The sequence below is a fragment of the Gastrolobium bilobum genome, unplaced genomic scaffold (genome assembly GCF_033153095.1).
Source record: "Gastrolobium bilobum isolate Gb01-03AN ecotype WA unplaced genomic scaffold, APGP_CSIRO_Gbil_v1 utg4030, whole genome shotgun sequence".
NCBI classification, from domain to species: Eukaryota; Viridiplantae; Streptophyta; class Magnoliopsida; order Fabales; family Fabaceae; genus Gastrolobium; species Gastrolobium bilobum.
Genome location: NW_026898387.1, coordinates 81421 through 93177, shown reverse-complemented (window position 1 = coordinate 93177; position 11757 = coordinate 81421). Strand labels below are relative to the sequence as shown.

Sequence of the window (11757 nt, the reverse complement as noted above, 5' to 3'; positions counted from 1 at the left end):
TAAAAAATAAAAAATGGAAAGGATTTGTACTCGAAATTAAATAAGAGCTTCGGCCCATTAATAATCATCAAGTCATGAAAATGATTGATACTACAAGTATAATTTTTTTTTGAAAAAAAAAATAAGACATTAAACTTTATCAGAAACTGCTTCGAATATAACAGCTTGTCTTTCATTAATAATCTGATGGGCTTTAAATATAGCCACAAAACAAAAAGATACGAATAACAAACGAGAACCAATCTACACTAATCTAATGGAACAACTTAACAAACCGTAAGCTAAGGATACAAATTTAAATGAATGATAAAACAGACTACTTCAACATCTAACAAACTAAATATTCAAATTTGAAATACAACAGCAATTTACCCAATAGGTGCAGCTCAGTTGGTAACTTGGCGCTGAGTTAGTGGGGTTGGATATGTGTTCGATTCCCGCTGAATGCACTCTTGGGGAGGGGGCTGAACCTTTAGCCATCACTGTTCCCCCGCACTCCGGATTAGTCTCATAGCCGGCTCAAAGAGTCGAAGCTCGTGGGGATACCGGAGGGAGCCAACTCGTCTCAAAGAGATAATTAGGGTTGGGTAACTCCAAAAAAAAAAAATACAACAGCAATTTGAAATGCAACAGCTGCACAACAGCAATTTTTATTTTTATTTTTAAAGAAAGCAGCTAATAATTTTACCCGAAAGCATTTATTATATGTTGAGATTTGAAGTTCAAGAGTCATACAATCAAAGAACCCATGGAGGCATAAAGAAGTGGTGGGTATCGTTAGCAGATCGGGCATGTCAGTGTGGTGAGTTTACTGCTTTTAGGTACCCATGTAGTCATGTTATTGCAGTATGCAAATCAGTTAACCATGACCCCTTACAATATATTGATCATGCGTATAGTGCATCATATCAATGTCAGGTATATTCCGGGCAATGGTACCCAATTACTAATGAAGATTTCATCCCACCCGGCCAAGGCCCAACTATTCTCCCGGATGTGTCACTTAGATGTCAGAAAGGCAGGCCGCGAAGTACCCGCATCCGTAACGAAATGGATCAGCGCGAAGGCTCGACTACGCAGGCAAGATGTGGTTATTGTAGGGTTGTTGGCCATGACAGACGTCGTTGTCCATATCGCCTGCAAGGCACATAAATGGAAGGGTTATCCTGGGATATTGCTATGTGTTTGGTACCGTGTCATTTTGAGTGTTGTTAGTTGTTTTGGTAATGTTTTTAATTATACGTGTTTATATTGAACTGATTAATGTACGTCTACATGTTCGTGTTGTATTTATTATTTAGTAAACTGGTTATCGTGTGATTGTTGCTACTATCTTGATTATTACGTATTGAAAAGTGCATTGCACATACCACCACATGATAGGATTTCATAACATCAAATACTCGCAACATTAATAAATGAAAAAAAAAACGTGTCATGCATAAAACAAACAACGTAAACCCAAAAAAGTGAAGGTTAATACATATAACATCACTGAAGTACGATAAGTCCAATGATCAAAGATCGTATCACTGCTGTCGCCTCCTCAAATGATACTTGGCACAACGTGCCTGGTCTTGGTCATGCTCATATGGTGAAAAGAAACACCGTTCCCTGGCCTGTCGATCTGGGTTACGCCTGATGCCGTCTACTTCGGCTGCTTCGGCTCCTGCGTCCGCATCAACGCTGTCCATGGCCCCTGCAAGATCATCTTGTGATACCACTCCTGTAGGAACAGATAAGGGTGATTGCAGGAAGTCAGTCGAATATGCCTGCGGTGTGGCCACGACGGTAGCTGAATCAAATGTCGGTCTGTAATCCTCTGAAAACTCATCCAGACCGGGCTCTGGCTGCGAACTAAACTGCCTTGTATACTGGCTATGCTCACCCATCTGAGGATCAGCATGCGAAGAGGATGGTCCATTGCTCTGACCTGGGAAATGCTGACCTGGGAACGACTGACTGAAATGTTGCTGATATGCAGGGAACGAATGCGGAGAGGTACTGAAAACCAAGATAGCCGTACTGCGAAGATGGGACACCAGTATGACTAGAATCGCCTGTGGCAGGGACATACTACGGAGGCCACCAGTACGGCTGCGACAGACCTCCTGAAGGGTAAGCTGGTGCGTAGAACTGCCCGGAGGACGCGGTGGAAGATATTGGACATGAACAGGCCGATCAGCAACTGCAGGAGTCTGATGATGTAGAGGCAACCCCCCGTGGCGTGCACGCTGGCTACGACGCTCAGGACGAGGAGGCTCAACTGCCTGCACAACTGTCGGCGGAGGTGCAGGCTCTCCAGGGTCTGTAAGTCTTCCAAACTCAGCGAATGCAGACATCACCTGAAGGGCCTCGTCGTATAGCTGGCGATAAGTGAAAGCTCCCTGGGCCTCGTCTGATGCCATATGAACCATAGTCTCCATGCGATCACTCCGTGTTGCAAAAAATATGTAAAACCAATGTGTCATTATGTTGTCAAACTAGAGTTCAAAACGATAATGATGAAAGCACCCAGTTACATACCACATGAGAATGAATGGCCGATTTCTGCATCATCTATCGCGCGTATGCTAAAAATACCACTGCATGTAAGTGCTATTCACAGACAGATGTCCATCTCGGTCGTCCGGCTGTAGACCCTGAACAACGAGGGCATCCCTCGAATGCCACTGTGCTATATACAGTCCTTGTCGGTCCCTCCAGTCTACGTCACCCTTACCAGTGAGGGTGACAGTAAGGAGCTCCGAACATTGCAATGGATCACTCGGGATCGGCTGCCTAAAACGAAATTGCCTCAGCACTCTATCCGACTGCTGGTAGACAACGATCTGGTAGTGAATGAGCGGACAAACAGCTAACCATCTGCGCGATTCTTCAGAGGACGGCTGATGTGCAGCGAATCCATCATACGGCCTCCACCGTATCCTGCGGATGGGCATAACGTCAATGTGATGACGGTAGCGTCTGATGTGGGAAAATCGAAACCGTCTCGACGTATAGATATTAAACCTGCAAAACAAGAAGACAAGATTATAGAACTGATTAACGTAACAATTACAAAAACTGAGTTATAAAACAACTATGTATAATGATTGCAAGAAAAATTAAATGTTCAAAAGGCAAAGACCTCGCTCCCAAAATAGCTTGGACGTCAGTGATATCAAGGAGTCCCGGTGAGATAGTAGGGAAACGCGTCCAAGCCCACAGCTGTAGTAACAGAGCACATCCCCCCATGTCTGATCGTCGTGGCTCTGTTACCTTGCACAACTCCCTGTACAAGGTAGCCAGTACGGCTGAACACCAAGAATATGTCCCTGTATGCTGGAAATCATCCAAAAATAATAGATACCGCGCATGCACGAAGCTCGATGCAGTCTCAACGAACAAACAACCACCCAATATGCGCAGGATCAACGCACGTGTGTATCTCATACGGCCAGCTTCAGTGCCAGCATGGGTATGGTAATGCAGAAACTGTTCCCAAAGAAATGTGAGCGAAATTTGGTTCTTATGAAAGTCGCGCTGCCGGGAGGGCTCGACTCCTAACAAATCTATAATAAGGTCCGAGAAGGGATGGCCTCCGACCGACCACATACAACCTTTCCATATGTGGCAATCCCATTAGATGGTGTACATCCTCCAAGGTAATCTTAACGTCACCCATCGGCATGTGGAATGTGCGCGTCTCAGGCCGCCATCTCTCCACAAGGGCCGAGATGAGTGAGTGATCAATTTGTTTCAAAAAAAATTACACTTTATCAGAATTTATGAAACATACAACATGTAATGTGGATGTTATAAGGTCTATGTCTCACTAACCTCATGGTTGTGCAAACGCGCAAAGTGATAAAACCTAGCCTGCCTAAGGTAAGGTTGAATATCCTCTGGTATATCCAAGTGATCGTGTGTCGCTGCGTGTCTGACATTGAAGACATGATCACGTTGCTGTGCGTCATCTGATGTGTTCCACACAACCGTGGAGATGTGTTTCTCCTGCAACGTCAGGAGAGAACGCACCTGTGAACCAGGGTCAATGAAAGTCTGATACGGGTCCTCCTGCTTCATGGATCTATTTACAAAAAAAGTCAATTATTACAATTACACATTATATAATATATAAAATAAATACTAATTAATTACTAAGAAATAATTAAATATTAAACATTATTTAATTATTTTATAATCCATAAATAAATAATTATATATTACATAATAAACAAGATTAATTGTGTAATACAAAAATTATACACAAATTATAATATATTAAATTATAAAATACAATAATTTATTATATTATACAAAAGTTAAATATTATATAACAAATAAATACTAATTACTAAGAAATAAGTTAATCAATATTGTAATTTAATATTTTATTTATACAAAAATTATAGAATTTAAATAAATAAATACTAATTACTAAGAATTAAATAAACAATATTGTAACTTAACATAATATATTATACAAAGATTATATAATTTAAAAAAAATAAATACCAACTACTAAGAAATATATTATATTATACAAAAATTATATAATATATAAAAATATATATACTAAATACTAATAAATAAATTAATAAATACAAAGATTATCGTCAAAATTTTTGTAACATATTTTCCAATCCTATAACTAAATAATGTTATTTAATTTAAAACATTAATTATTTTATAGTCATGAATTTATTAAATATAAATTTTAACAACATTAAAATCAATATAAATCATAACCTACATTTCAACCCCATGAATAACATCAAACAACTATATTATTAAATAATAGATTAATATAAATTGCTATACCTAATAACATTAATATACATATTCTAAGTCAATGTTAAAATTTTCTAACCTATTGTGTTATATCCTAGAACTAAATAATTTTATTTAATTCAATATTATTAATTATTGCATAACCAACAAGTTATTAAATACAAAATTTAACAACATTAATATAAAAATTATCTAACCTACATTTCAACCATATAAATAACTAATGCATATAAAACAATTTATTTAATACATTAATTAAATAATATGGCACAATTAATATTCAATTACTAATAATTGCATAATTAAAAAAAAATTATTGATAAATTTAACAACAATAATATAAAAAATTTATAACCTAAAAACCCTATAAATAATAGGAAACAATTCATATTATTGAATCAAGCATTAATATAAAATATTAAACTACTAATATTAACATGCATATGGCTTAGTCATAATGGGGTCTTCTAACCTAATATTTCATCTTATATATAAATAATTAACAACATTTAAATAACTATATAAAACTGAAAAAAAATAACTACATTGCACATAAACTACTAACCTCAAATGAAGACAAATGTTGAGAGAGAGATGAAATAAGAGAAGAAAGATTAAAAAAGATGAGAGTGAGAGAACAAAGAGGGGGGAGGGGCTTCGGGTTGGGGAATTGGGGGGGGGGGGGGGGGGGGGGGGGGGGGGGTTGTCCCAAGTTCGTTGGAAGCGCACTTGGTTCATGCTGTTAGATAGAATTCGCTGATGTGGCCAGCGACCTCTGTTGCATGCATGACACGTGACTTGACTGGTGGCAAGGTGCAGAGCATTAAATGCTGCAGAGTTCGCTTGTGTCTGTAGCGAACTTCAGGACCATCAAAAAGCTGACATATTAGCATACTTAGTTCGCTACAACTCCGAGCGAACTTGTCTGCGTGGCAGTTTGAAAAGAAAGTCCATAGACGTGTCATTTAGATAAAAAAGACTTGAAGTAGTGGCGCAATGATGACTGCTCCAAAGAAGGGTTTGATGAATTTTTTTTGTCTGGTGTGATTAAATCAGCCGAAAATTTATCATTGTATCCTTTGTTCCTCTTAACGCTCCTTTTTTAATATTGTCCTCTTCTTCCACCGTTTTCATCCCAGGTTCACCAGCCCCAGACATTGCCATTCCTTTTTTTTTTCTTTCTGTTTTTAGATTGAGTGCAATATGCTTGATAAAATATTTAAGATAAAGCACCGTAACACCGTTTCTAGTAACGGCGATTGGTGAATCTTTTGGATGATGATGTGAGCACCATCGAACACTCATTTTAGAAGAGACAAAGTGAAGGTTATAAAATTACCTCACATTTCGAATAATATTTAACAATTAATTAAATATAAAATCAGAAAATTTGAACTAATATTTTTGATAATATTTTAACCTATCAAATAATTTTTTAATCACATTTCAAAAAAAATTCACTTTCCCAGCATAATTTTTTTATCACATTCTTGGTAGTGGCCTCTCAAACAAATATTCCTGTTAATTGTGATTTCAAGCATAATTTTTTTTTTCATCTACTAAATCGCCCCCTGGGTAATTTACTTGGTTATAATGTGGCAGCGTACTTTTTACGAATAGAAATGTGGGAAAGGCAATGATCAGTTTGGACCACGTGGTTTCACGAATCAACGGTCAGATTCATGGATAGATGCTGGTGCGTGCACTTCAGTCTCGATAAGAAGCCTTTTAACACTAGGAGAAATGGCCTGAATCATGAATCCCCATAATTAAAGTATCCGAAACTTGTACCAAAAAAAATGTCCAAAACTTTTTCCGTGACTTCCCAAGATGATATAGATTCACTTCCACAGATAGGGAACCCAATTCGGGTGCAATTGTAAAAGGTACAAACCAGCAACCGATAAATTGATACCCTCCAATTCCTCTCAATTTTCCTTATCAATTAATTTTTTTTTATAGAAAAAGAAGTTAGGACATCGTAATCCAAACTTCCTAATATAATAATTGTTTAATTGACCTGAACCATCCAAATACTGTTAACGGAATTTATCATAATTATAAAAAGAGGGAGACTAATGAGGTTGATGCCAACAATTAGTGTGCAAGGAAAGATAGCGCGCAATGATTCTTCATCGATCCACATTATGCTTGAGTAAATTCTACATATGGGACAAAGGACAGAGACAAATATAATCGTTCAATTAAGTTTTGGTGAAATTGAACGGACTTAAGAATTTGCTGATAAATAAAAAACGAGGAGGTATAATATTAACCTAAACCCGTAGAATGTTAATATTTTGGGTTGGTCGTAGTCAGCATTGAGGTTGTTAAACGTCTGTTAGAATTTAAAAGATACGCGCTTGTCAATAGTCATGCCTGTGACTCTAGGTGAAATACTTAAATAACAGTATGGCCTACCCCTGTTTGGTACTCGATTCCAACACGTTTAAGAGGACTAAACTATGGTGCTTTTTTCTTTCGTGTGTGTGTTTTTTTAGCAAGATTTTATCTTGGTACTGGTAAGATAAACATAGGACAAAAACTAAGTTTTTTTATGCATGTAAAGTAAAATTGAAAAAAATTCATTAGTTTACTTTTTTTTAAATGATTTGACAAATGCATACTCTTGCTGTACATATTCAAGTCATGCATCATCTCTCATGTGTAACTTATGTAAATATGTCACGCTTTGCATGATACACATCTTGACAGTACGCGTTCGAGTTGCACAATTTTTTATGCATGTTTTGCAAGCTTTTTTTTTCACAAGTCATGCATAGGGTAATGCACGACTTAGGATATCCATTTTTTTCCGTTAGATTCATAAATCATTTGACACAATAATTAAATTAGTGAATAATTATAAAATTTGACAGAAATGGGTTAAAAAAAAAAAAACTAAAACAATATTAGTACGAAAAAGGTATATAAAAAAAAAAAAAGGTAGTAAGTAACATGGTTGTAGTAGGACGATAAAGGGAGAGAGGCATGGAAAGTGAGGAAGAGCCATGTAATAAGGATTGCAAGAATCAAGACACGTGGAGTTATTTAATTGGTGTTCAAAAAATAGGCGGGTGGAGCTGATCCCTTTGTATTCCAAGGAGGCTTTTATATGTGGCAAGGCAAATTCCACAGCATTCAGAGACACCACAGCTGAGAGAAGAGAGAAGAGAAAAGAAGAGAGGTGAGGGACCCGTTTTCGTAATTTCAGGTAATTAAAACCCTGTAACATTCGCACAACACAAGGAAGAATTAAAGCCATATCCCGCACCCAGATCCCTTGCTTAGTTTGCTTTTGCTGCTGTCTGATGATGTTTGTTTCTGTTACACTTTACAGAACAGAGTAAACAGAGTAGACAACACAACACAACACTCTCTTCTTAGATTCGTTGTTTCTATGGCGGTGTCTGATGCAGTGGTGAGCAACATGACCACAGTCTTTGTGGCAGTGATCGCGTGTATTAAGGTCTATGGGTTTGTCTGTGGGCGAAGCTTTAGCGGCGGGTTTGTTGTGATTGTGTCGACCACCGTGGTTGGTCTGATCCTGGTGGCAACGCTGACGTGGGACCTCTCACGTAAAGCCACGTATGCCTTCACACGTCACCATCATAATCACGCACATGAGATGTGCAAAGGAGGCATCTGCTGGCACGGCGTGGCCGTTCGATCGCCAGCTTCTCAGGTCCGTTTCAGACTTCCTCAGCAGATTCCCTACGGTGCTTTGTGACAGGTTCTTCATAATTAATAATTATATTAATTGGTAAAGATAGAAAACAGTGAGAGAGAGAGAGAATAAAAAATAAAGAAATGAAAAAGACGGTTATAATTGATTTTCTTCCCCACTTGTAAGTTATACAAAATTTTCTCTAGGGTTGTTTTTGTATTTGAGTATAATAAGCTGCCTAAACCTTTACCCAATATCAAAAGGGCACGAGACGCGTGTTTGGGGTTCTGGTTGAGAATGAAATATGTGTATACTCATACCTTGTAATATAATATGCTTATCGGATATGGGATCTTTATGTGAATAAATAATAATATATTCCTTTGAGAGAAAAATGCGCGCATTGGTTTCTGTTTGATCTTCATAATGCTAGGCTTTGGCTTTGCTAAGTTATATACAGAAAATTAATGCTAATAAGGATAAATGAGGAGGAGGTGCCATCTGCGTCACTAAGACGGAGAAGAGTCCTCTGGGGAGGATTATAGGTAAAGGGATTAGTCACTCATGGTGGTGGAGGAGGTGGACATATATAACAAATGTTTCATGTGATTAGAAGTTTATATAATTTAATAGTTAAATTACTTCGTAAAAAATTAAGTAAAGGATTTAATGAATATTGACAATATAATATTGAAAATATTCATGACTTTTTTTTTTCCATAAACAACTATCATTATACTTCAAATCCTATAAATTGAAGTGTTCATTTTTAGTATAGACAAAGGTTAATATATATATTGATAAAATTATATGAATGTACAAGTTGTGAACTTTCAAGATTCTTAAACATGTCATTGCCCTTTGCATATTTAACATAAACTTTATATGACAATTTACATATGTATCATCACCGCATGCGAAGTTTGAAAAATCATAGTCTTTTTTATTATTAATGTTACCTAATTTATCGTTGACCCTTTTTTTAATTGACGGTTATAGTATAAAAAGGAAGGGTTGTTTCAACATTTGAAAAATGCAATTGAATATTCTTGAACAAATTGAATGAATTGCGTTGGGATGAAAACATTCAATTCATACATTATTATATATAGAGAGAGAATGGAATGATCAACTTCCAATAACAGGTGATTTTACTTATATCTAATTTATTATGTATGTGAGCTGTTAGATACAAATAGAGATCAATTATTAAAATTGAATGTAAAATTTATTATTTTTATAACGATTTATGTATATATGATATTAATTATATAATGTTATGGTGTTATAAATATTAATAATTTTTATAAATATTCATTTTGTCTATAATGTATTTTGCGATACTATTTAAATTAAGATTCCAAATGAAATTTTAAATTTTATAATTATTTACAAAATATTACTATTTTTAAATTAAAGTGTGATAGATTTATTAACCATGAAAGTAAAAAAAAATTTAAGATAATTTAATTTCAAATTATATGCTTATATTTCAATTGCCCATAATTTTAATACTATAAGTAATATGATAATTATTGATTTATTTTATGAGTAAAATAAATTTCTTTATTATAAAAAAGTTAAGTTTCAGACAAAGGTTATTTGTCTTTATAATAAATGAGTATGAATGTCAGTAGTGTAAATATACTATTAGTTATATTTATATATCCAAAAGTAATAAATATTACTAGTTGGTATAGTTATTGTTTTCCAAAATAATGTAAATACTGCTGCTTGATTTTTAAAATTCTAGGCTTTGGCTATGCTGGGTTATAGACATTGAAAATGTTAATAACAATAAAGGATAAAGTGTGTGTCATTTTAAAGGAGGTAAATTTGTGTCATTTTAAGAGAGATAAAGAGATAGATAAAGGAGGAGAGAGAATTGACAAAAAAAATAAAGGTGTAGATCCTATCTTTTTATGGAGAGTGAGAAGATATAAGTTGTGTCATTTAAAAAAATAACATTTTTCCCAACAATAAATGAGGAGGAGGTGCCATCTGCGTCACTGGATGGAGGAGAATAGCCTAGGCCTGACTATAGGTAGGGGTTGGTGATGGTGGAGGAACACTGATTTAACGGTTAACGCAGCTTTGCTTTGTCTCGAAGCATTGGACCTTGTGGGGTGTGTGTGCACGTGTATATATATATATATATATATATATATATATATATATATATAGTTATGATCTTTTGATACCAGTGTCAAATTTAAAATTTGATATCTCATTCTCATCTGAGATGAGAGTTATTAGATAAAAAAAATTATATATATATATATATAGGAAAGATTATATTTACAAACTTTTTGTTTACAAATTCTTACAAACTACACTAAGCATGACCGATCATGCTTCAATGAAGAGTATATGACCGATCATACTTAGTGTAATTTGTAAAAAAAAAAATTGTAAACGGATTCTTTCCATATATATATGACTTATCGTTTCTCAAGCTATTTGAGATAACTTTATCTCTGTCCTCTAAATCATAACCATACAAAGATGAATCAATAGTGATAAAGGAAAAGAGAGAGAAATAGAATCATAATCATTAAAAGGAGAATCAATTAATATAAAGAAACAAATAAACAAAATCACGTAATTTTGAAATAGATAAAGATAAATATATCTCAAGCTGCTTGAAAAATATTTTTCTCTATATAAACCGATTTATTTTGGGTATATATTTACTCATCAGCAGCGCATGCTCCCTGACATGTAATTTTGGCGTGTTAGGAATTGAATTGGACCGTAGTTGGGAGGGTGGAGGACCATGCCGGCTGCTTCGGTATATTTCTGTCGTACACTCAGACCCAATTGCTCGGATTCTTTCATACATCAATAAATTATTTTAATACATCCTTGGTGGGAATACATGTTCAATCTTTTTTAATATTATATTTGAGAGAAATTTAAAATTTTAATTTTAAATCCGTTCTAAATAGAATTACTTTACTTGAAGAATACTGTAGTTTATAAAAAAAATTAAAATAAATCACTTTAAGTAGATAATGTTTCTACAAAATTCACTAGTAAATTGAATGTTTGTATGAAGTAAATCATTAGAAGCATTAAATATCTGATATTATTTTTTATACTTGGCAAATTTCTGAGGGCAAATATTGAAACAGTATAAAGTTATTCTTTATAATTAAAATGTAAAGGTAACACGTATACAATTAAGTCGGCAAGCTTGTGCACTGGCATTTGCCTACTTGTCAATTTTCTGATCAGTTGACTTACTTGTACGGAGAGCATAAAAATGTATCGTTCCTTGTACGAAATAATAATTACACATTAAAGAGAGTATA

General features: G+C 34.9%; 1 protein-coding gene across 1 annotated transcript; it reads left to right on the top strand.

The window, feature by feature from the left end:
• Window positions 1-8035: 8035 nt before the first annotated feature.
• On the top strand, window positions 8036-8791 carry LOC133315658 (uncharacterized; the record flags this gene model as incomplete). Its single annotated transcript, XM_061517324.1, has 1 exon — window positions 8036-8791. A coding segment is annotated over one exon (471 nt), but the record flags the coding sequence as incomplete, so codon positions are not given.
• Window positions 8792-11757: the final 2966 nt, after the last annotated feature.